Source organism: Hermetia illucens, chromosome 1 (assembly GCF_905115235.1).
Source record: "Hermetia illucens chromosome 1, iHerIll2.2.curated.20191125, whole genome shotgun sequence".
Classification (NCBI taxonomy): domain Eukaryota; kingdom Metazoa; phylum Arthropoda; class Insecta; order Diptera; family Stratiomyidae; genus Hermetia; species Hermetia illucens.
Window position 1 is genome coordinate 85,940,709 of NC_051849.1, and position 25,617 is coordinate 85,966,325.

The following is a 25,617-nucleotide window of genomic DNA, read 5'->3' on the forward strand; positions in this document are numbered from 1 at the left end:
CGCATACCAGCTGCGGTTGCTATATGGCTTCGTCATCTGCTATACTGACCCAAAACGAACAGACATGGTCGTTAATAAATGGGTCCTATTTAATGTCAAAACGACTTTACCTCAGCCACTTCAGAGCACGGATTTAAATCCGATAGAACACTTGTGAGTACACGCCGAAAAGGAGCTACACAAAAGGGAGGTAAGGACTTGAAAAATCACGTAAAGAATATCTGTAAGTCTATTCCTACAAAAATTGCCAAAAAACTTATTGGGACTACGAAAAGAAGAACTGTTGTAGTTTTAAAAGCTAATAGTGGTAACACAAAATATTAATCTACAACAACCGGTATCCGGTCTAGGCTTTCCCAAATAAGAAACTCCAGACAGCCCGGTTTTGCGTCGAGGTCCACCAATCCGATATCCCTAAAAGTATGACCTCCTGGCAACCATTGTTCCATCTTAGGCAGGATCTGGCTCGACTTCTTTTTCTGCCATAGATATTGCTCTTATAGACTTTCTAGGTTTGATCATCATGTGTCACCTAAAAAAATAAATAAAAGTACAAACTACTTATTACAGGAATTATGTATATGTGATATCCATTTGGGACCAAACATTTTAAAATAAGTCCGTTATTCGGTTAAGACTGCTCGCAAATATAATTCCTTATGGCATTTATTCTACATGTTGAAAGCTGCATAGATCACCCAGAACGTTCTTAAATTAGCCTGATCCTGTCCTTATGTATACGGTTAATATCTGAATGTTATTATTCGCCATAATCTTTCGATAGCGGTTTCTTCATCACAATAGCATATATCTGTGGGTGGTTGAACTGGGGGAACCTGTGATGTAGGTCGTGTTGCAGGAGGTCGCGAGCTCGAAGTTTCCACTGTATCTGTTTCTTCAGGAGGAATGTAACATACCGAGTCGAACTCTAAATAAATTTGTTTTATGATCAATTATTGTTGACGTTCACAGTTTCACAATAAATAGTTTGAACCGTACCAGAATTTTGATTGGTGTAGTTGTACTCATTTAATAAATATTGTTTGAAGAGGGAGTACATCGCATTATTTGGTTCTGGTCGAAACACTCGCGTACCACCACATATTTGCCTAATCCTCCTGTCACCATTGTCCCATATGGGCGACTTATCTAAGCGGCTTTTGTATGGTTCCGATTGCCATTCTTGTGGGTAAGATCCCGTTGAAGCAAATTGGCAAACACCGTCTGAATATGAACTAGGATTACTAACTGAGGACATAAACAATTGCATATGTACACTTATTTCTAATGCTTACCTTGTTGCTGTTGCTTTGATAAACGAACGGATTCATCTATAATAGAATTTAACAACGTTATTTTTAGACCATCACAGCTTACCTCTACTTGTTCTTACATCCTAAGTGGAGTATTTTTTTATAGGAGCGGGAAAATATATGTATAATGTAGGATTCAGCTATGTTTTCTGGGGTTCCCGCGAAAACTCAGTTAAGTAACATCCGCTGTGCATAAGCAAAAGCTCCTCCGTTTCTTCAGTGCAAATTGGTATGTCCAATTCGTCATATCTATTTTTTTCTCATATTCAAAATGTAGGGTAAAAATCTCAGATAGACATTCAAAATTTTTCTAAAGTTATAGCGCCGCGATAGATATAGAAATGAAAATCAGCCGGCAATAGCTATTTCAATCGTGCCTCTTATATAATAGCTTCGATCCTGTTGTTACAGTCAGCTGACTAAAGTCTAGACATTGTGTAAAAATATATAATATTAGAAAATAAGAAATCGACACGGTATACGTTAAAGAATGTTGAAATATCTCATTAGTACATATTGCCAAAACTTTAAACGCGTTTTACTCGAAACTTCGCTTTCGAAGTTTCGGGGAAGCACTCAGAAAAGCCAAACTGGCCGATTTAGTTGAATCCCTTATTCTACACATCCATGTCGATATATGGAAACTCAAACATATTTAATTTTCTAATAATAAATGTCTTCTTTTAACAATTTAAAATAATACAACTATTTTGAGGTCTTGAACGAGGAGCAACAAGAAGACCCTTTCAACTTCGTCTGTCGGCGAAAAAGGCCAAAAAACAACAAGTGAGTGCCAAAAGTGTAGGTGCTCCCCAAGTGGTAAGAGTTAGTGCCTCCTCTGCTCGTGTCTTAAAGCTCAAAAAGGAGAAAATTCCTCCAATTACAGCATATAATATTAATGTCCTGCAGCTAATGAAATGGCTAAAGGGCAAAGACCTAAAGGCGACGCTAAAAAACACGAGGGGTGATAGAACCCGCATTTTTGAGGAATCCACAGGGGGCCATATCAAAAATTGTTCGCTCATTAAAGAGCTTGGGGTAAGTGCCACCGAAAGAACCCTTCCATCCCTTAGAACTCAGTCCATAATTATCCGCGGTCTTCAAGGGGAAACTGACCTTAAAGAAATTATGGCCGAACTCACTTCAGAGTATCCACTTTTGAAAGTTCGTTCGATTGCAAATTTTATGACCAAGCAAGATAAGGCCCTCCACAGGGAAAATCCCTGGCTTCCTATCAAATCTCAATCTGGTCTTTTTATAGCCAACTTTGAGCCCTCCTAAAAGCTAAGTAAAGTTTTCAAGGTGAAGTACATCCTTCATCAAGAGATTGCCTCTGAAAAGGTCAAACTCGTTGAGGATGGGCAGTGTTACAACTGCCAAAACTTCAGGCCTATTATTCAAAATTGCTCAATAGTGCACAGATGCGTTAAATGCGCAAAGAGCCATCCAGGCGGGGAATGCTTAAAACCCAGGACGGTAGTTCCGCACTTCTGCATCTGCGACCAAACCCTGCTGCATGCGTCCAGCTTATAAAGAGATGGTAGCCAGTCAAACAAGCAGTGAAGCAAGTTTCACAGAATTTGATCAGCTCAGGCGTGTCATACGCGCAAGCTGCCAAGAAATCTCTTCCCAAAGCAGCGAATCAAGCAAACATCAAGCAACCAAACTGAAAGCCAAATACACCACAACTGTCAATCAAATCAAAGGTGCGTTGTATATTTCTATTCCCACATCTCGACAAATAGCTAGCACAGCCACGTCACCCGCATAAGCAAATTTTGCAGTCCACATAATAATGAGTCAATCAACATACTCCACCGGAGTGGCGATAGAACACATCCTTGTGTGCAGCCTTCTGCTGCTTCTGTTGTGAGGTACCCATCAATACTTACTCTAGCACACAGTGATCTCTACGATACCATGCTCTCTGGCTGGGGAAGATTCTGTGGAACTCTGGAACTCGAGAAAACTCGAATGTTTTACAGGCTTTTGATATTTTTTTCTTGCACTGTTTTGCCGCTTTGGTATCGGGTAACAGGACAAGCCTCTTCTAAGAACTCTACACTCATGCTTTTAAGAGCTTCCAATTGATCATCTATCGCAAAAGGAGTCCTTAGTCGCCTAAAGAGCTCCACTTCCTTCAATCCCTTTTCCCAGGATTCCATTATCTGACTGTAATACGTCTGCACGCCTGCAATAGTCAGACTAAACTCTAAGTAACAGTGGTCTAACAGTGGGGTTTCATCTAGCACCCACCATTCTCTAATCAACACTAATAGCTCCAAAATGCAAATTGTTAGGCCAATTACTTCACTCTACCTTGGCCCAACAAACGACCCTACATTCCCTGTCATCAGACCAGCTCGAGTGTTAACATCAAATAGTTTCAATATCAATAAATAGTTGCTGAGCTTTCTCGTATCAACCAGTGTTTAGTGTAGTGCTTTTAGTGCAAAATTATTAAATTGAGTATCTTTTCAAGTTCATCAGCACCTCAGCACTTTTTTCAGCATTTTTTTTTCGTTAAATAGGTACTTTTCAACATAAACTGAAACGATGATGATATTTGACAATATCAGGCTTTCTTGAATGACAAAATGACTAAAAAGTTGAACTGGTAATGTTATGCTCCCTGTGGTTACTTCGTAAGACAGCTTAAAATTTCCGTAAAATTACGAAAACAAAGTAGCATTTCCGGTGAATGCAGTCCACCACATCATAAAAGATAACCCCGAGTACACTTCCTTCTCGGCATGAGATATATAATGTCGTACGCCCACTTTATATGCCTTCCAATTGGTAAATCTTAGCTTGGTTGAACATTTTTAATATTTGGTCGAACTTCATATACGGCACATCTCAAAAAATGATTTCCGAAAGACCTTGTAGGACGCTGGAAATCAAATTCCTCCAAGTTGATTCAATATTTTTCCAGTTACATTACACGATAGACATGGGTATTCCAGAAAATAGATATTAAGAGTTCAACGCCACTTGATTTTGCATACGCTATCAGATCACTTAGTTCTGGCGACGGCGGGGGACTATAACTTACTGCGTCTTCGTGTCCTGGGAAGTGGTACTAAAGCAAGAAACATTTCCACAGAACATTGTTGCTGATCAACGAAGCCTTTCGATACTGAGGGAAAAGAGAATTTCTATGAGCAAGTGAATACAGTTCAGGTGATATTGTAATTGTTTCGACCGATTACATTTTGCGACATTATCACTTGGTAGTCGTTTATCTTCATTTGCGCATTTTCTCGCAGGAGCTACCTTGCTTATCGGATAGCTAACATTTCGCCAGGGAATATTGTCAAGCATTGGGTCACTATTGACAAGCATTGGATCACTATTAAAAATGTATCTCTCCTTTGTGGAATATTGGGCATCCATACGGGGTTTCAATGAGACTGTGCTTTAGTTTCATTATTATATATCACTTAATGCTATCCAAGTGATAAGCTTACAGCAGCGTGACTGTACCAACACGAACATAAACAAACCAAGATGACGAGGATTCGAAACCGGAATAACGGAATCAAGAGGCTCAACCATCACGACCACCGCACCCGCCGCAAGTGCTCTTTTGTTGATATCCAGGTAAGGGAGGAAAAAGCTGTGGCAAATAATAAAGACTCTACTGCGCATCGTATAACGAAAGAAGGTGGTCGCAATGCTTTCAAGGACCTTGTCAGGGACGTTACCGGTTGTCTCCTCACCAATCAGCAGTTTGAGAGATGGAAAGAATATTTCATCACGCTTCTGAACTCTATAGCATCAGGTAAAGTACTACCTTTTGAGGATGAAATGGTAAAGCATCGTAATATGTAGATATGGATCGCTCCTTCAAACAGAATTTAAATCACCTCGGCTCTGAATTCAGTTAATTGTTCCTTGCGGTTCCCAGTCTCTGCAACGTTGCTATTTCCACTCATCCGTGAATTCTGGGAAGTGGAACCTTTCCCAGTGAGCTATCGAAGAGGATAATCGTTAAGATTTCTAAAAAGTATTCCACCTGAAGTGCGATGGGTATTTTTGTGCTTCCTCTCTACGCAAAGACCTAGTGTCTAAATTCATCCTGAAACGCGCCATCATATATGGCGCGAAATGCCACATGATGCATCGAAGTGAAAAAAATTGAAATGTTAAGTCCAAGGCGGAGCCCGACAAGTTTGCATTCTGTCGCCGATACCATTCCTTTTCGTTATCAGTAACGTTCTTCATGTTGTCTTGTGCGGAGGACGTGAAGGACTTCAATGAATGATGCCATTTTTCTCCAAACATCTAGACTACGCTGATGACATGTGTTTGTTTCCTCGGCGTATTATAGACCTTGATCAAATTACTCTGGGTTTGGAGAAGGAGACAAGTATTACAAAATCGAACGGAAGATAAGCAACAGTAAAATCAATAATATAAATTCGAGCGATAACATACTGTCTTCATTTTTGCCTTAATAAGAAGAATATTGAGGGTATCAGATAATTTGTATATCTAGGAAGGTTTGTTTTTGCCGATGATTGCACTGGACTTGATGTCGTTGGCCGCATTAGCAGCGTCAATTGCGCATCCCCTGTCTTGTCCAAAGGGTAGGAGTGCAGTTATCTCACCTAAGTATCAAATTGAAGTTATTCTGCGCTAATATTTTTTCACCCAATATTAGACGAAAAGCCTCGTCATTATCTACGAAAAAGGCCATGCAATGAAACCCCACTATCCCAGGATGGTCGATGAGCGGGTCGCCCTGGGACTATGTGATGCAAAATAGTGGAGGAAGATTGCAAACTACTCTTAAAGTCTTGGGAGAGTTGAATAATATTACCTACAGTTGACAACGATGGCGCATTGGTATGGTTAGTGGTATACTAAATAAGTTAATGTCAGGATAGGGGACAATGTTTTTTTTAATCGATCTTAAAACCCGGATAGCTGAGTGGTTAGAGCACAAGGCTGTCGTACGGAAGGTCGCGGTTTAAATCTCAGTGGAATTTGTAACGTTATTTGACGTCAGATCGTTCTTTCATTATGAACTTCTTATAAGCTCGGGTGGCAACCACGCCGTCCTGAATGGCACACATGAACCTCGCCGTCTCAGCAAAGAGCTCCCCAGCACACAGCCGACAAATGCAAATCGAAAAATGGCTGCCAAAAACAATTCACGTGTTTATTGCCTTCGACTTCCATTCATCAATCCGCTCTTGGTCCGACTTCACCCCACTCAGAGGATTGAAAAATCGATCCTTCAAATTAAGTGGACTCAGCCCACAGTCCGCCTTACAGACAGCCGCATGCAAGGGACTCGCCTGCTCTTTGCTGTAAAAATAAGCGCGCAGCGAGTCGGCTTCGCAATTATGTTGTGCCGCCACGTCAACCACGTCCCTACCTCCGATGTCACGAGGCAGGTTCATCACCTCCACGGCAGACTTTGGATGATGGATTCGCAATTTGGACGTAGTTGTCCGTATCCGCCGCTCGACGTTTTCCAGATCACACTTCGTCCACGGCAGTATTCCGAATGCATACGCCAGTGAAGGGATAGCGAATACATTCAACGCGCTTATTTTATTCTTCCCCGAGAGATGCGATTTCAGCACCAGCTTTATACGTCGCAGGAATTCGGGCAGCAGAGCATCCAGCACCAACTCGAGCATGGGTTCCTTGCAGAATTCCTAGGTACTTGCAGAAGTCCGTCTCGATCATAGCTTCGATGTGGAGGTCACCAATGCTATATCCGGCATGCGGCTCGTGATCACCTTTGCGGATGGCTTGGATTCGACACTTGTCTAATCCAAACTCCATCCAAATATCAGACTTCTAAGATGGTTGTCAGTACAGGAAATTATATCTGAAATAATAAAAAAAAAACTGTTATTTCTTTTTCGTTGGTGTGAATATTTATTCTTGCAAATGCCGATATTTCGGAAACCACTTGTTCCCTTCATCAGTGCAAGAATAAATATCCACACCAACGAAAAAGAAACAGCAAGTTTTTTATTATTTCAGATAATTAATCGTTGGAAACACCCCATAATTTCACTCAGGATATTATAGCACTAACAGATTCGCAAGCGACAGCCACCACCACCACCTGTACTAGGTAGAACAGTGTGTTGTATTGAACAATACATTACGGTATTGCTCGGTGATGTGATATTACATGGTCAAGACTATTAGCAAACATTACTTATCATTATTCATCATCACTTTTCTACTTGCTTGTGCTTATTGATGGTAATATTGCACTTTAACATGATATCACTTCTGTAATGTTCCTAATTCATGACAAATTTTATTTTCATGCTAGGCTTCTTTCCTTGTTAGGGAATATATTTAGTGAATTATTGGAAAACTTTACTATAATGTCATTGATGGTTTATTAGCTTATGTACCTACATATACTCGTATACCACATAAGAACCAATTTTGAAGTGTTCCCTTTGGTATATTTGGGGCTACTGTTTGGTGTTTGCCCTTATCATACCGGCTTATGCCAGGTTTATCGGAATGCAATTAATTGTATTAATTGCTAACCTCATCAATAATTGGAACCATCAGTTGGATAACTAAACTTGAATACCAAGTTATCCAAGTGGTGATCTCTTGGTACTAGATTTTCTTGAATTATATTTCGAAAATAAAGTTTTCAACGTTTTATTTACACGCTAGTTGGAATGTCTCTTTCGCCAAAACGTAAAACCGAATCATTACGTAAACAAATTTAGCACAACAAAATCCAGTAAATATCTAAATTAAGGCTTGAAAATTGGAATATTTTGAATCAAAGCCGAAATTAATTTCCAAGTTACCATAGTTGAATTAGATATACCAATAGTTTTTCCTCGTTATAAAAACAAATCCCTGAACACGCCAGGCATTGAAAAAACTTTATACAAACTGGAAACTATTTGATGACTGGAAACTGGTTGCTTCAGGTGGGAAGACCGGGTTTTGTGATTCTGTTATTTAACAAACTTTGTTTAGGTATCCTTTGGGTCGTTAGATATGCAATTGTTTCTTTGCAGAGTTTAAGTAGGATTCCTCAGATGACTTTCAGAATATAGGAAAAAACAATATTGTTAATTATTTAAAGAAATATCTGGATGGTAGTATTTTCAATCTCTTTTTTCTTAAATTTAATTTCAGAAAGTTTGGAATAAAGTACGATTTTCGCTACAATTGGAATACGCTGAATTGGGTTTTTACGCTGCTTTTAGAAGTCAGTTCAGTATAAATAAGAGGTATCAATATTTGGCTATAACCGCAATGAAGAGTTTAGTCCAAAATATGAAAACCGTGTGATCAAAAGCCATGAAGCACTGTTTATTTTTTTAAGAGATTCCTTGTTGTCTCTAAATCGGTTAATAAAATTGTATTTTTGATAAAACCTCAAAACCCTGGTAGTGGGTAATAAAAGTACATTTTACACTACACTGATTCACTGACGATTACGAACAAATAATATTCCGGCCGTTTTTATGATGTCGGCAATCAGTGCTGAGATAAAAACTGCAATTGTTTCACTATAAAATGGGTTCTTTTAAAAAAATTATATAGTCGGAATAAACCCATGCTTGACCAAACTATGGTTCAGTTGTTCATTTTGTACGTTAGTTATTTAGTTGTAGCTCCGGTAAAAATACTGCAAACTCTCTCTTTATCCATAATACAAATTTACTAATTAATTGTAGGCATGGGTTTTCGCTGATGACGAGTGCTCCAAGTTACCTTTAGAGTTAGAAAATGTTAGTTATCTTTCCCTTTCATTCATGTTCAAATATTAAATTTTTAATTAATTTCATTTATTGCATTGTTTTGATTTCAAAGACACCCAGGGACTGTTGCCAGCCTCCAAAGTTTGCAGAAAATTTGGAAAACAATTGTGAAAATGCTACCAATATTTTTGTAAGTTTTGCAGAGAGAAAAAGAATGGTAAAAACTCATTTTTCTCAGTTTCTCGTTTTAAAAACAAAAATGCAGAAGGATATTTTTTTCCACGGAAGTGGTCCAGGTTTTAAATTTTAGTTCTTCTTATTTTCTTTGTAAGATACAGATTTATACAAAAGTTATATTTTGCAGTGCCAATACGAATGCACCTTCAATGAATCACGAATTTTACAAAATGATGGAGTGAAGACAACCGATTTGAAGGCTCATTTTGACCTCGAACTGAAATCAGATCCTGACTATATTCCAATTGCTATAAAAGCCGTGCAGACGTGTTATACTTTAGGTAATCAAATAATTCATTTATAGTAAAATTCTAACAATGAGACTTAACATGCTTCCTTAGTTAAACAAAAAATGGGAAACAAGGATCAGATTGTTGGCGGTTGTAGTGTTTTGCCCTCATTGGTAGCAACATGCACAGATAATCAAATTTTCGTCAACTGTCCACCCAATAAATGGAAAACAGATCCCCTATGTGAAGCCGCGAAAGCGTTCTTGAAAAAATGTCCCGTAAGAAATTTTCCCATAAGTAACTAATCCGTAAATTTCGAATTCAAAGTTAAGTTGAGCTGATTGTTTTGAAGTGTTTATGTTTGCATTAATAATTGTTTATCATTAAATTGTGTAAAATAAATAATCCAAATTATGGTTCCTTCGTCCATACTGTTAACCCGCTGACAAAGGAAGCCATCTACTTCCACGAGGACTTCAAAAGTAAAAGAGTAATTATGTATGGTGAGATGTTCAAAATGATTTACTTGAGAGACAGAGTTTACATAAAACAAAGTACAATAATATAAAGAAAAATATTTTGAGCGTTTATGTAAGTAAAGTTACAGAAATTGATTTACAATTCGATAATACCCTTTTTAAGGTTTTGTGTAAAACAAAACACTGTCTATCTGTCTGTCACACGCACTTTTCTCCAAAACGGCTAAACCAATCCGATGGTGGTCTTATGGAATGCCACGCATACAATTAGTGGCTCAAATTAAGGTGGAGTTTAACGTGGGCTTCCCATATATGCAAAGGGGAATGTACATTTTTTTCACTGAATATACTCGCACTCAGGTGGGGAATCAAACGAAAGGTCTAGATTAGTACGAAACTCATAACAGTTTTAAAATGAATTGTAAAGTGCACGAGTAAGGAGTCAAAATGCGCAGACTTGAAGTAAGATAGGACTCATTCTCGAAAACTACCCAACCCAAAAAATTGGGTGGTGCGCTTATGCGATATCTGCTCAAATAATCTTACTAATATTAAGTCTGTGAACTAGAAAAGTACAGGGAGCAACCGCACCAGGCGCGCAAGTTTTACCAACAAGTCAGCAGAATGAAGCCTTTTACACCTCGATGCTCATCCTGACGAGATAAAGAAGGAAATCTGATTTCCGACAGAATGGGCATATTGGAACGATGGGTTGAGTATTTTGATGAGCTACTGAACAACCAGAACATTGGCGAGTTGGAGGTCCAGCCAACTGAAGACGACGGACAAATACTGCCACCAGCAAGTATAAGAGAAACAGTTCGTGCAATTCATCGGCTAAAAAATCATAAGTCGTCAGGAGCCGATGGAATTACAGCCGAATTGGTTAAATATGGAAGCTACCCTATAGCCCAAGTGGTTCATCAACTTTTGCCCAAGGTGTGGGACAGCGAATCAATGCCTGACGATTAGCAACGAGGCATTATCTGTCTCATACATAAAAAGAGAGATAGCACACAGTGCAGCAATTATAGAATTATGACGTTGCTGAGTACCACCTATAAGATATTCTCCGTTATCTTGCTAGGCCAGATAGTCCCATACGGCCAGAACATCATTGGCCCATACCAACGAGGCTTCACTCCGGGCAAATCAGCAACAGATCAGATTTTCTCTCTGCGGCAAGCGATGGAAAAACTGTTGGAATATGGACATCAGTTGCACCATCTTTTCATTGACTTTAAAGTCGCCTATGATAGCATAGCCAGGGTAACAAACAAACTGCACACGGCCATGAGAGAATTCGGTATCCCGACGAAATTGATAAGACTGACTAGGCTGACCTTGACCAATGTGCAAGGCCAGATAAAAGCAGCAGGATAATCCTCAACACCATTCGATATCAACAATGCGTCCTCTTTAACCTGGCCCTCGAGTGATGATCAGTGATGCTGAGGTAAATGCAAGAGGTACGATCCTCTTTAAGTTCACTCAACTAGTGGCCTATGTTGACGATATCGACATCATGGGAAGAACAACCCGAGACGTACAAACTGCTTTCATCCAGATAGAGCAGGCGGCGCGAGATATGCGGCTGCACATCAATGAAGGCAAGACAAAGTATGTGGTGGCAACGTCCGCACTGGTCAAACGGGAAGAATAAAGATAAGAGACTACAACTTTGAGACAACCGATAAAAGCTACGATGATGCAATGCGCGCACGGTTGTAGTCAGCCAACAGAGTCTATTTCAGTTTACATAAACTGTTCCGCTCGAAAAGTCTCACCATAGGATCAGAAGACTATGATCTTGCCAGTCCTCATGTATTCCTCGCAGCCTCGGGTTCTTACCAAGAAGAATTGCGAACTCTTGACCGTGTTCGAGAGAAGAATCCTCCGAAGAATTTTTGGCCCCCTACATGAAGATGGACCATTCCGTAGCCTACATAACGGTGAAATCTATGAGCAATACCATGACCGTCCGGTTGTGGATAAAATCCGGCTCAATAGGTTGCGGTGGGTGGGTCACTTAATTCGTATGAATGAAGATGATCCAGCCTGGAAAGTCTATAAGGGCAATGTCTATGGTAGAAAAAAGAGACGAGGCAAACCCTGCCTAAGATGGAGCGATGTCGTAGGTCAGGACGCCAGACAGCTTTAAGGGATATCGAATTGGTGGACTTCGATGCAAAACCGGGTTGTCTGGAGTTCCTTATTAAGGCAGGCCTAGATCGGATACCGATTGTTGCGCTATTGATGATGATGAATATTATATTACCAATTTTTGGAAATTGACTGAAGAAACCCCCCTTAAGTTAAATCCTAGGGCCAGCGTAGAGGACAGTATCGCGCATAAACATGCAATTTCATGGAAATCCGGCTATTAGTGTCAAAATTATAGCAGTTTAAAATGATCAAACACAAAACCTTATTAAAATTGTTTTACTGACTGTCTGCCTGTCCGTCACACGCATTTTTCTCGGAGGTAGTTATAACGATTGACACCAAATTTGGTAGAAAGATAGGCACTGTGAATGCTCACGCATATGGTGAGTTACATCCCTTTATGTCGAATTTGAGTGAGGTCCCCATACATGCAAAGTTATGTGGGGTATCGAATTAAATGTCTCAATTAGTACTTTTCGAAGTCAATCTTAGTTTTGACATTTGTTGGAAAGGTGGGGAGTGCGGGGGGTTGAAAGTGATCATTTCTTTAACGAAACTATCCTCAGAAACTACCCAACCGAACCGGTGTCTAGCCTCCAAAATACCCTCCATACCGATACCTGTTCAAATAAAGTTAATAATAGTACATTACTATAATTTTTAGTAATTGACAGGAAAACCCCCTTAAGTTCACCCTAGAATTACGAAATTTAATTTAAAAGAAAACCTTAATAAAATCAGTTTAATTTCTGTCTGTGCCACACACACACACAGACGGCAGTTTAAGAAAAATCTTCATGCATGGAAAAGAAGGTGAACATTTTTTTTCAATGGATATAGTCATGTTGGGTATTAAATGAAAGGTCTCGATAAGTACTTTTCGAATCCAGTCATAGTCTTGACATTTGTTGGAAAGACGGGGAGTGCGGAGATGAAAGTAATGGTTTCTTTAGCGCACCCCTCCTCAGAAACTACCCAACCGAAAAATCAGAAAGAAAATCATGAAACTACCTTTATACGGTGCCTAGGCCTCGAAATATTCGCCATATCGATATCTGTGCAAATTATATTAATAATAGTATATTCCATGTTTTTTGGGAAATGGAATAAAAACCACCTTACATTTATCTGAGGGTTACAATACGTTACATAGACTACAGTATGAAGCATGATATCCCCAAGCTTGATCAATATCATACCATGAGTGATAAAGTTACAGTAACTCAAAGTTGTCAATTACTGCAACCCAAAACACTAGATATCAATATCACAATAAAGTGAGTGACATGCTAAATATACTTATACGTTATGGCCTACTCACAATAGGAATAGTTCTGCACTCAAATGTACTTACATAAGAAAGAAACAAAACCTCTTAAACCTGAGGTGCCGAACTTCCGGTTTTCGACTTGTTTGTATTTGATGTAGGTTAACTTCTTCACATTTACTAATAGTATTGAACTGGTAGTGTGGAGGGTACGAAGTTGACTATTATCAATACAGTGCTTTCCAGATCAAATTATTTGTGTAAATGGCTTTTTAAAATTAGAGGGAAATGGAATTTTTAACTATGTATACTAACTGCCATGCACTCATCGTTCCCCACAAAAACACAAAATCTTTTATACCTGAGGCGTCTAGCTTCCGGTTCCCCGACTTGTTTACTTAACGAGGCTTATTTTTAAGGTTTTGTGTGAAACAAAACCTTATTAGAGTCGATTCGATGTCTGTCTGTCTGTCTGTCACACCCGATTTATTCGGAAATGGTTAGACCGATTATTACCAAAATTTGTAAGAGCGTGTGGTCTGATGTTCCCTTTACACATAGCAAGTGGCACCATTTTGTGTTAAGTTTAAGTGGAGGCTCCCCATGCATGTGAATGGAGGGTGCTATTTTTTTTCACAGGATGCAGTCATGTGGGGTATCAAATCAAAATGCTCAATTAGTACTTTTCGAAACATTTGATATCGGGTGCAATGTAGGGGAGTGAAGGCTCAAAATGGGAGCACCAAAAAGTGTTACAGGTATCGCTCTCAGAACCTATCCAACCGAAAAATCCGAAAAAAGTCACAGTGGTGCATCTAAACGAAATCTAGGCCTCAAAATACATCCAGTTCCGATATCTGCACAAATAAAGTTAAGAATAGCATATTAGCATAATTTAGAAATTTGTATAAAGGACTACATAAGACACAATTTGGTCAAGTTTGAAGAATTGAATTAAAATTTGAAAAATTCAAATTGGAATTGAGTCATAGCCTTCAAGGTCTCCATACCTCTCACAGTCTGATTTGTCCCTTGGCGATTAATTATTATGCGTACTGGACAGATATATACCGACCTTTATGTGACAGGGACAAGGATTACAATAAAGGACGGAAGAGCTGTATGGCTGTTTTTCAAAATGGTATGCAAAGTAACTGAAAAAGTACTTTTTTGATCTTACTATAATAATATGCTGCTCACACCTTTGATACACAAGTGCAAATATTACCATCATCTTTTTTTGAGAGTAAAACTAAAATGAAATATTTCATTTAGATACACCTAATCAAGACCACATTATTTAAAGTATTTAAAGCAAACACTTCTATAAGAAAAAGATTTGCAAATTGGCTTGTTATTGGCAGTTTACACGTATCTCTCCCCCTCTCCCCTCCCCTTTATTCTTTGAATAAAAACAGGTTTTTCTCAAAACCATGTCGCTTGACTTTAACCCTACTGAACCGGTTGACCTGATTTTGTAATATGTTATTGTATAAAGGTCTGGCTATGCCACAAACTAGGATCCTTAGATCGGTTTTAATTTTCTGATTTCCACTCGATTTTCTAACCTCGAACACTGAATTTTTCGAAGAACATCCGCCATTTTGTTGTTTTTGAACTAAAAATGTTTATTCTAGCTTATGTGATAAAGGTTTTAATATATTTTAGAATAATACCCACTTTATTTGAATTTTGGTGATGAACCAGAAAAGCAAAATCATGACAACCACCATTTTTTGACTTTTTTTCCAAAAATTTGTTTGGGCCCGAAAATAAATATCGATATATGTCAAATAAAAACCGCAAACGCGACGGAAAGTGTGTTTTATTCCCTTGGAATAAAGATAAAAAAATATCGATCTATTTTTTTTATATTCTTAAGATAACAATTATTTCACATAGAAAATTAAAAATATCTTTTTGTTTCCACATAAAAAAAATTCAGAAGAAAACCAAATTTCAAGTTGAAGGACCTTAAATCTTGATTAACACCTCGCGACTTATCATATTTCTCATCTCGCTAGTCCGGCCACGTCTTCACTATCTGGTCGTCTCAATGGGTAAGCTTGACCTTACCATGCTACGGGGGCTATGGCACGGCGAAGCCTCTAACCTCTATACTAGTAGAAACCATATAAGTACTCCAAGAAAAAAGTTTCAGCAAATCAGAAAATCGGAAGATGAACGCTACAGGTATGAAAGGTTTTCTGTATCTCTTATATAAAGATGTTCGGTGGCCTTTTGGCTGATTTGTATCTAGCTCGTAATGTTTTTGCATTTAGTTTACTGATGATTGGCTTAGATTGCAATAAATTTGCACACCACATGACCTATAATAACTTTGTTAATAATAGTGCGATTTCTATCAAACTTGGTAATATCATGCTTGTCGATAATATAGCCTATAATTTTTAAATGCTGAATAGTGAGTTTTTATTCCTCATATACCGGTATTTCGAGGACCAGTTGTCCTCCTCCTCAGTGAGTTTTTGTCTGTCACTGAAGGGACAGGAGTGAGGGATAAAAAACTCACTATTCCGAATTTAAAAAAAAAAATAATTGTTTTTCCATTATAAAATAAGCCTGAAAAACGACACATACAATCGAAGAAATATCCTATATTATTGCTTAATGATTCTAGGATAAACTTCAGAGGGGTTTCTAGTCTATTCTTGAAAATATACTGATAATAAATATAGAAATATATAGTGCGTTTCATAAGTATGACCCCATAAAATTAATCATTCTATGATGAAATTTATATTATATTTCAAAGTGAACTATATTACTGCATTCTGCTACTAAGAGAACCTACCATAAAGTAATGTTACTCATTTTAATAAAATATGTCCTTAATAAAATAGGAAAAACGAAATTTAAGCCGTTTGATAACCTCACTATTAAAAATTCAGCATAACCACTAAGCAATAAATCAAAAATTGTATAAGTCAGATAAGTCACTATGATTACTATTAACTTGTTCAAGAAGGTCAACCTTACTTTTAGCTAGATTGTTTTATGTTTTCAGATATAGACCATAAGGGAACCATATCCAAAATTTCAAAATCAAATGGTATCTCTTAGATCTCCCCAGTAATAATTATGGTTCGTCCAGATTCAACTTTTTTTCATAATTGAAAATAATCTAAAATATTTTTTTTATCACTTGTAAATAAATAAACCTTTTTTACATTACTCCAATTTGGCCCTCTTCAGACGAGGCCACTTTCAATCAAATTAACCAGGTGTTGATCGAATGCTGCCACCTCTCAGCCTTGATGAATGTTAGAACATATATGAGGGGCCAATATAGACTCTGATCACTATCTCGTAGGCATAGGCTCCGGGCTCGAATAGCAACATCACCTAGAATCCCCTCAAACAATTAGGTGAGAGTTAACACTGAAGCCATCTACAACGCAGCCCTCCGCAACAACTATAAGGGGGAAATAGATGCCGCAATAGCCCCAGTCAACAGATGTCCTGCAGATGAAGCATCTGCAAAGGATCTTCACAATCACCTGAAGAACGTTTTCATTGATACGGTCACAAACATATTTGGCCCCAATCGCAAAAAAGTCGAAACAGCTGATTCGACGATGAATGTAAGCTAGCAACGGTACCGAGGAATGCTGCACACCGAGTAATGTTGCATTATCAAAGAAGACGAGCACGCGTGGAGACTTATCGCGAACCTCGTCAAGCGGAGAAGCGGCTTCATAAACGAAAAAGGGAAACCTGGAGAACTAACAGTTCTGTGAACCCGAAAAATACAGGGAGCATCCACACCAGGCGCACAGGTTTTACCAACAAGTCAACAGGATGAAGCCTTACACACTTCGATGCTAATCGTATCGAGACAGAGAAGAAAATGTCATTTTCGACAGAATGGACATATTGAAGGGATGGGTTGAATATTTTGATGAGCTGCTCAACAACCAGAACATCGGCGAGTTGGAAGTCCCGCCAACTGAACACGACAGACAAATACCACCACCACCAGTATAGAAGAAACAGTCCCAGCAATTCATCGGCTTAAAAATCATAAGTCATCAGGAGCCGATGGAATTACAGCCGAATTGGTTAAATATGGACGCGACCAATTACACCAAGCGGTTCATCAATCTATTCTCAAGGTGTGGGAAAGAGAATCAACACCTGACGATTGACAACGAGACATTATCTGTCTCATACATAAAAAGGGAGATATCACGCAGTGCAGCCGTCTATAAGATATTCTCCGCTATGTCGCTAGTTCGGATAGCCCCATACACCCAGAACATCATTGCTCCATACCAAAGAGGCTTCATTCCAGGCAAATTAGTAACAGATCAGATTTTGTCCTTGCAGCAAGTGATAGAAAAACTATTGACATCAGTTGCATCATCTTTTCATTGACTTTAAGGCCACCTACGATAGCACAGTCATTTTCGGTATTCCGAAAAAAATTATAAGATTAACTAGTCTGACCCTGACTAGTGAGATAAAAGCAGCTGGATCACTCTCAAGACCATTCAACATCAACAACGGTCTAAGACAAGGGGATGCTCTATCATGCGTCCTCTTTAACCTGGCCCTGGAAAAAGTGTTTCGTAATGCAGATATAAATGCCTATGTGCGATATCGGCATCTTGGGAAAAACCATGCGTGATGTACAAACTGCCTTCACCCAGATCGAGCAGGCGGCGCGAGATCTTGGGCTGCACATTAATGAAGGCAAGACGAAATATATGATGACCAACCAACCAACAACATCAAATTACACTGGTCAAGCGAAAACAATAAAGATAAGAAATTACAACTTTGAGATCGTTGATAATTATCTCCTATATAGGGTCGAAAATCATAACCGATAACAGCTATGACGATGAAATCCGCGCACGGTGAGAACCAGGAAGGCGGGAAGCCGCATAAATCGAAAGAAGATTGGTATTCTTTCTAGGTGGTATCCCGAATTAATGATACCAAGGGATTACATGACAATAAGATTTCATTTCGATAGGAAGTTTGAAACATGTTGGAGTAACAGGCAAACTGGAAGCATATGACTTAAACCAACAACTGAATAACTGGTACCCTGGCGGCTCCCCTAAAACATGTTCATTGGTCTAAAGAAAATGTACGTTGAACCAATCACACTAGCCGATTCCAGGCGGAAATATCCACCATAAATAGTTGTGCCTCCTTCAACTTCAAAAGGAACTATAGCGGACAGAACATCGCTATTCTAACCGACCGCCAAACGGCCAAGGCACTTGGTCCAACTAGATAAACTCCAAATTAGTATGGGTAGCTTGAGGGCATCTGCGAAAATATTTAATGCCGGGCTTGCTTGACATACTATGTATAGTTAATAGATATACTCTAACCAATAAAAGGGGTACAATGGTTAGGGACATAGTAAGACGTCCCTTGACAATATTATTATGATGATCTTTACTAATTTGACGTCCTTGGCATGGAATATATTTGAAAATTGTATATTGTATTGTAGTAAAAAGAATGATAACAAGGAAAGGAAGTCCAATAACATATTAAAATATTTACTTAATAGTGCTTTTATCCGGAGCCAACAACACCCGAAACGGTCACGCTGTTCCGCAGGATGAGGCAGCGTCTGATAAATTTGCCTCAGCCAGTAAAATATCGTAAACAGCTAAGTTTCATTCATTCATTCTATTCTATAATACAATGGCAAAAAATATAAAGTGTCTTATCTTTTTCACCTACTTAAAATTTTATTGAATTATAATACTTGATGTGTTATACCGGAAAAGCCCAATTAATTACTCAGGAGATTGTAATGCCATGTAATTACCCAGATGCATGCAGAACCTCTTGGGATCGTTTTATTATTTTTGGATTTCTTGAAAAATATGGCGTGTCGTATCATTTTTACCAGCTTTGTACATATACGAATTGATGACTCCATCAATTATTGATTTGCGTGGATGAAGATAGTTTTTTCTGCTACACTCCGCTAAGTTTCACATTATCAGAATTAAAGAACATGCTTGGCAACCTTGTCTTAGTCCTTCTTTCAAAAGTTATACTGGCCAAAGAAGGTTATGTAAGTAGCTGAACGGAGTCCAGCTCAGTTTTGGATCTGAGGAGGAACTCTGCTCAGAGGCAGGCGACTTTAAACTTGTGGAGAAAGGGCTCAGAGACCGTTCATCTCCTCAACTCACATTCCCTAACTTGTTGGTAAGAAATATCGAAGGATTATTCCATCATTGAGGAACGATTCTCAATCTCTGAATAGGATGATAATCCACCAAATAACGAAAAACAACTTCCAGAAAATTTACAGCAGAAGTAAGCAGCATTCTAAACCTGAAAGGAATACTGAACAAGGTTCCTAAACTCAGTGTAAAATCCAGACTGGATATTCTCATTCAGTTTTTCGAAGCGTCAGTGAGGATATTTTTGAATAATGCAGGGGATATGATGCCTGAAGTGCGTAAATTTAGTCAATCGCCTAAAATTATTGGAGAAAACTTCAACGCTAAAATAAATAATTGGGAAAGCCGGGTAACAAGCGAAAAAGGTAGCACCTTACTCAAGGTCTTCTCCTACTTGATCTTGACCTGCCTTATGTAAACAAGCCTGCTGAGAGGTATATTGGTCCATCAGCAAAGAATACAGAAAACTCAGCTTAATTTAAAAGCAGTTATAATAGCAAATGTGTAATCCCAATCCCTCGATGAAAATTCGTTTTCAGAGTTTCTACTATAGAATAACGACAATGTCAGAAAGTCTGCAAAGGACAGTTCGCACAACCGTCCAACGAGTACATCAGTCTGCTAGATGCAAAGGTATCGAAAGGTAAATGAATCTGTTAAAGCAATGCAGGAGGCCAAAAGATGACAAGACCACCCACTGAAAAAGCAAGCAGCCAAAGGGTGAAAGCTCCAAAAGAAGAAGTTCGGAGGCGAAAATTGAAGTTCGGTCAAAAGAAAAAGCTCACCGATAAAAGAAGAAACAAATGGGAAACTAGAAACTTGATAGTTCAGATATGATATTTAATCTAAAAATATTTGGGTACACGATGGTTTCATTTATACAGAGCTCGTAGTGTATATACAAAGAATCTACCCGATATTCAATTCAATGTGGTACTGACATTTTATTTCTTAGGAAGTAGTAATTTGACGCGAAAGAGTAAAAACTTTACTTACTACAACTTTGTTAATAGTAAGATTTCCACTAAAGTTTCCAGTATGATGCTTCATATAAAACCCTACATTACTACAATTTCACGGATCTAAGATGAACCTGATTTTATTACCTTTAAAAGATATTGCAACGGAGAGTATTTTGAGGCGTAGATGCTATGTGCATGGATTACCATAATTTTGTTCAGATTTTTCGGTAGGGTAGTTTCTGAGAACGAATCGCCCCTGCACTTCCTTTCCTTGCAACCAACATCAAAACTAATATTTGCTTTGAGAAGTACTTATCCTTCCATTTGATACCCCACACGACTGTATTTGGTGAAAAAAAAGTGCACTTCTAGCTTACATGCATGGGAACGGACAGACAGGCAGTGAATCGATTTTAACAAGGTCTTTTCTTCAACAAAACCCTTAAAATATGTGTTTTGTAAATAGAAGAGGGGTGTGGAAGCGAAGTAGCTGAGCACCTACTTCTTTTACAAACCATCCGTAAGAAGGACACTGTAAGTAAGCGTAATCTGCGAACCACCTCCTAATACAGCAACGAGCTACGGGGACATATAGGCGTGTGGAAATCAAACGATGCAAGCATTGATGGGGTTTCCGGAATCCAATCAGCTGGATCAAAAGTAACTGGCATTTGCATTTGCAGTTCTTTTAGCGCACCGACTGTATTGTTTTACTAGAGCAGCACATGGAAAGCGACTCTCACTGTCACACAAAAACTCTAAACCTTCGTCAATACTTGCCTATATCGTATCATCGTAAATCAGGCTATTCATTATAATATTATACTGACATTCTAAGTATGTATACATGATATTCGGTAAATTTCCGCGAAACAAACCATTTTGGTCTACTGTAACTGCAAGATTTCATCAAATATGGTTGCCATTTACCCCTTAGTGGGATATAGCGCGTCGTAGTCCGCAATGCAATTGTCGCCTTAATGTGTGACTTATCCATTACCACTTCCGTTTTACGATCACAGTGCGTTCGAATGCCAGGCCTGTGCGCCGACCAAGTTCTTCGCTTGAGATAGTAACACGCTAGCGTTCTCCGATGGTATGACGCAGGCCGATATTCACGAAGGTTTGGAGTCTTTAAATAACAGTGGAATTCACTTTCCATGTGCTACTCCCGTATACCCACACAAACAGAAAATTTATACAGACCAGTCTCAACTTGATCTTGGCGTTGAGATAACCGCATTTCCAGATTTTAGACAAGGCAGTGAAAGTGTAACTAGCGTTGTTAATGCGCCGGGCATCATCCACTTCGGTCTCACCATCGAAAGAAACCACGCTTCCTAGATATATTAATTGATGGTCGCCTCCAATGCTCTTCCCATTACTTGCCTTTTTTTCCAAATCCAGAGTCCATGACCCGGTGAGAAAGCAAACAGATGTCATCAGCGTAGTCGAGGTGTTTGAGGAAAGACGTTATCGTCCAGACCTACAGAAGAAATAATATCAGTGACAGGATGCAACACTGGCAGATTCCGCTTCTGACCTCAATATCCTCCGAGAGTTTATCTCGGTACAAAACGCGACATTTGGCGCCATCATATATCGCTCTGTTTGGATAGCTGAGTAATTAGAGAACAAGGCTGTCGAACGAAAGGTCGCGGTTCAAATTTTACTGATGGCAGTGGAATTTGTATCGTGATTTGACATCGGATACCAGTCGACTCAGCTGTGAATGAGTACCTGAGTCAAATCAGGGTAATAATCTCGAGCGAGCGCAATGCTGACCACATTACCTCCTATGGGGTACTGTAATTCTGCTGTGTACCGTTACGATCTTGATTGAAGTGCTCTAATACATTTCAAGGCCCTGATCCGATTGGATTGTTGCACCAACGATTATTGCTATTTTCCGAGTTGTCACAATCTCAGTAGATGTCGGATTTTACTTAATACTAGCACTAAGTGCCACGCATTTAAGCTCGGACGATCCTTAAAAACTAAAGGTGGTGGTGGTGGCCGGTGATAGGTCAATGGAAGAGTCCATCGAGTACTCCCTGCAACCTCCAGCACGTAAGCAGAACGGTGTACTTCTGCATAGTTTGAACCAGAATGTGCAAAAGTCCCAGGACATCAAGGGAAGTCGTGAGGGATTTAGGTACAATACCTGTAGCTGACAATATTATGGGAACTACAACCACCCGCTCGGACGCCAAATTTCTTTGATTTCCCGAGCCAATGGCTCACAGTCCACCTTCTCTTCCACGTTTTTCCGTTCAATGTTGCTATTATGGGGGATAGCAACATCAATAACATACGCGGAGCGTTCTCGGGATCAGCACATGATTGTATGCAAGGTTTTGATGGATAACCTGACATACAACATTATGCCTGGTGATGTATTGCACCGGTGCCATAACAGTACAGCCGGAAATGAAGTGGTCCAACGTCTCTAACGCTCTTTCATGATGAGCTTTTTATAAGCTCGGATGGCGACCACGCCGTCCTGAATGGCACACATGAACCCCGCCGTCTCAGCAAAGAGCTCCCCAGCACACAGCCATCTGTTCAACAAATGCGAATCGACAAATGGCTGCCAAAGACAATTCACGTGTTTACCGTGCATTGCCTTCGACTTCCATTCATCGATCCGCTCTTTATCCGACTTCACCCCACTCAAAAGATTGAAAGATCGATCCTTCATGTTAAGTGGAGTCAGTCCACAGTCTGCCTTACAGGCAGCCGCATGCAAGGGACTCGCCTCTTCTTTGCTGGCGATGATCTTCTGTCGCCACGTCAACCACGCCCCTACCTCCGATGTCACGAGGCAGGTTCATCCGCTCCACGGCAGACTTTGGATGATGCATTCGGAATTTGGACATAGTTGTCCGTATCCGCCGCTGGACATTTTCCAGATCGGTCTTCATCCACGGCAATATTCCGAATGCATAAGCCAGTGAAGGGATAGCGAATACATTCAATGCGCTTGTTTTATTCTTCCCCGAGAGATGCGATTTCAGTACAAGCTTTACACGTCACAAGAATTCGGACAGCAGATCACCAACTCGAGCATGGGTTCCTTGCAGAATTCCTAGGTACTTGTAGAAGTCTGTCTCGATCATAGATTCGATGTGGAGGTCACCAATGCTATGTCCGCCATGCGGCCTGTGATGACCTTTGCAGATGGCTTGGATTTGACACTTGCCTAATCCAAACTCCATCCTAATATCACGACTGAACATGTCTACTATTCGCAACAGACTTTTAAGATGGTCGTCAGTACCAACATACAGTTTGCTGACATCAAAGTACGTCAACTGTGTCAGTTTGCACTTAGCACGTAAGCCATATTTAATTGTAAAACCATGCCCTCTAGCATCATTCAGTAGCCATGAAAGGAGGTTCAGTACCATACAAAACCAAAGGGGACTCAACGAATCCCCCTGGAAAATGTTCCTCCGTATATGGATGGACTCTGAGGTATTAGCACCCTCAGATGTACGCACTGATAAGGTGGTATGTCACCCTTCCATAACTGTCACCAAAACTTTATTAGTTTGGGATCAATGCGATACAGATGTAGGATAAGTCGCTCTGATAATGGCTATTAACTTCTGGGGAATGCCCCTCCTGCGTAGAGCACTCCAGATACATTCCCTGTTCACACTATCGAAAGCTTTCTCGAAATCGTGCAGCGAAAATCTAAACTCCTCGCACTGTTCCAAAATAATCTGTAGGGTGTTGGGGTGGTCAATACAAAAGAATGAGGAAAGAAAACCAGCATGCCCTCTGTCGATCAAAATTTCGAGATGTTCTTTAATGCGTTCCAGGATTATTTTAGCCACTATCTTTGCGACAGCAGAGAGCACGATGATCATCCCCTTCTCCGAATCACTGGGAAAGTTCTGGGATTTCCAAGATTTCCGTACGAGTGGAAGTAGCAGACCTGCATTAACTGCAGGTGCAGCGATAAATAACTAAATAAGTGCATTGATGGCCGAAACGATGTGTCTTCTGCTTGGAGGAGCAGTCCGCACCGGGGTGACTAGTCATTTCATTCACCAGAAGAGGAACTCCACCGGATATGATACGGTGAAGAACTGTGGTGAAGTGTTTCTCCACCTCTTCAGTTGTTTGTCATTGTGGATTAGAAGTCGGCAGTTGAGATCCGTCACAGGACCATCGAAAGATTTGCGACTACATGGAAGCTCTTTAGGGATGCGGTATACAGTTCTAAAATCATTGCGGCATCTTCCGCTCCCTGACTAGCGCAATACCAAATTCTCTCTTGTCACGGCGTACACTGTGCCGAACTTCTCGGGATTTCGCACGATATCAAAGTTTCAGCGCATCACTCTTGATTCCATGATTCCACTGCCAGCCAAATCTTACGACACCTCTTCGGGACGAGACCGACGACTTACGTAGCAACTGAGGAAAGAGCATTTTTGATGGTACCCCAATGTTTATCGATATTCTCAGTTGGGTTACTCAGTATATCTGTTCTCTAATCAGTGAGATAGCCCTCCCATTGTCAAGCGACAGCTGGGTCGTACATGCGGTCGATGTTGAATTTGGAGGGTTGCAGTTCTTCTGCGCTACGAGAAATGGCGGACGCAACACGCAAGCAAACGTAACTCCAAAATCTCATTTGCCAATAGACGGCACCTGGTATGGCCTAAAACACGTTATCAAAACAAAAACAGGAAGAAGTGGTTGGATATGAGTCCCGGCGCCAGTGAAAAGAGGCATAGACACAATATCTAAAGCGAAACAGAAAAGTGAAGAGAGAAAATTACGAAATGAAGCGAAAACATTTTGACGAAGAATTGAAGAAAATGGACGACAATATTGCGAGCAATAGGACAAGACAAGCCTACAGAGAAGTGAAAAGCCTGGGGCGTGGATATCAATCCAAGACCACCCTTTGTAAAAACAAAAACGGAGCGGGGACGAAAGTAAAAGACGTGAGAGGTGGACGTCTTATTTCGAAAACTCCTCAAGCCCTCATACACAACCCAAACACCATAACTTAAAAGAAACAGAGTCAACAACCAAATGTCAAAAAA

General features: G+C 39.7%; 2 protein-coding genes across 3 annotated transcripts in view; one reads left to right on the forward strand and one right to left on the reverse strand.

Moving 5' to 3' along the window:
* Positions 1 to 626: 626 nt before the first annotated feature.
* LOC119661135 overlaps positions 627 to 25,617 on the reverse strand; it is a 36,431-nt gene continuing 11,440 nt past the window's right edge. For both annotated transcript variants that reach the window (XM_038070337.1, XM_038070336.1), the window contains exons 4-6: positions 1,296 to 1,331; positions 1,000 to 1,224; positions 627 to 928 (exon numbers count right to left, since the gene is read on the reverse strand). In XM_038070337.1, the coding sequence (XP_037926265.1) occupies positions 744 to 928; positions 1,000 to 1,224; positions 1,296 to 1,331 (446 nt within the window). In that variant the 3' untranslated portion in view covers positions 627 to 743. The remainder of the gene's footprint in view (positions 929 to 999; positions 1,225 to 1,295; positions 1,332 to 25,617) is intronic.
* LOC119661136 (general odorant-binding protein 68-like) lies at positions 8,878 to 9,911 on the forward strand. The gene is made up of 5 exons (XM_038070338.1): positions 8,878 to 8,946; positions 9,005 to 9,058; positions 9,141 to 9,218; positions 9,393 to 9,546; positions 9,607 to 9,911. Exons 1-5 carry the CDS (start codon positions 8,884 to 8,886, stop codon positions 9,798 to 9,800), a joined length of 543 nt encoding a protein of 180 aa, XP_037926266.1. The 5' UTR covers positions 8,878 to 8,883; the 3' UTR covers positions 9,801 to 9,911.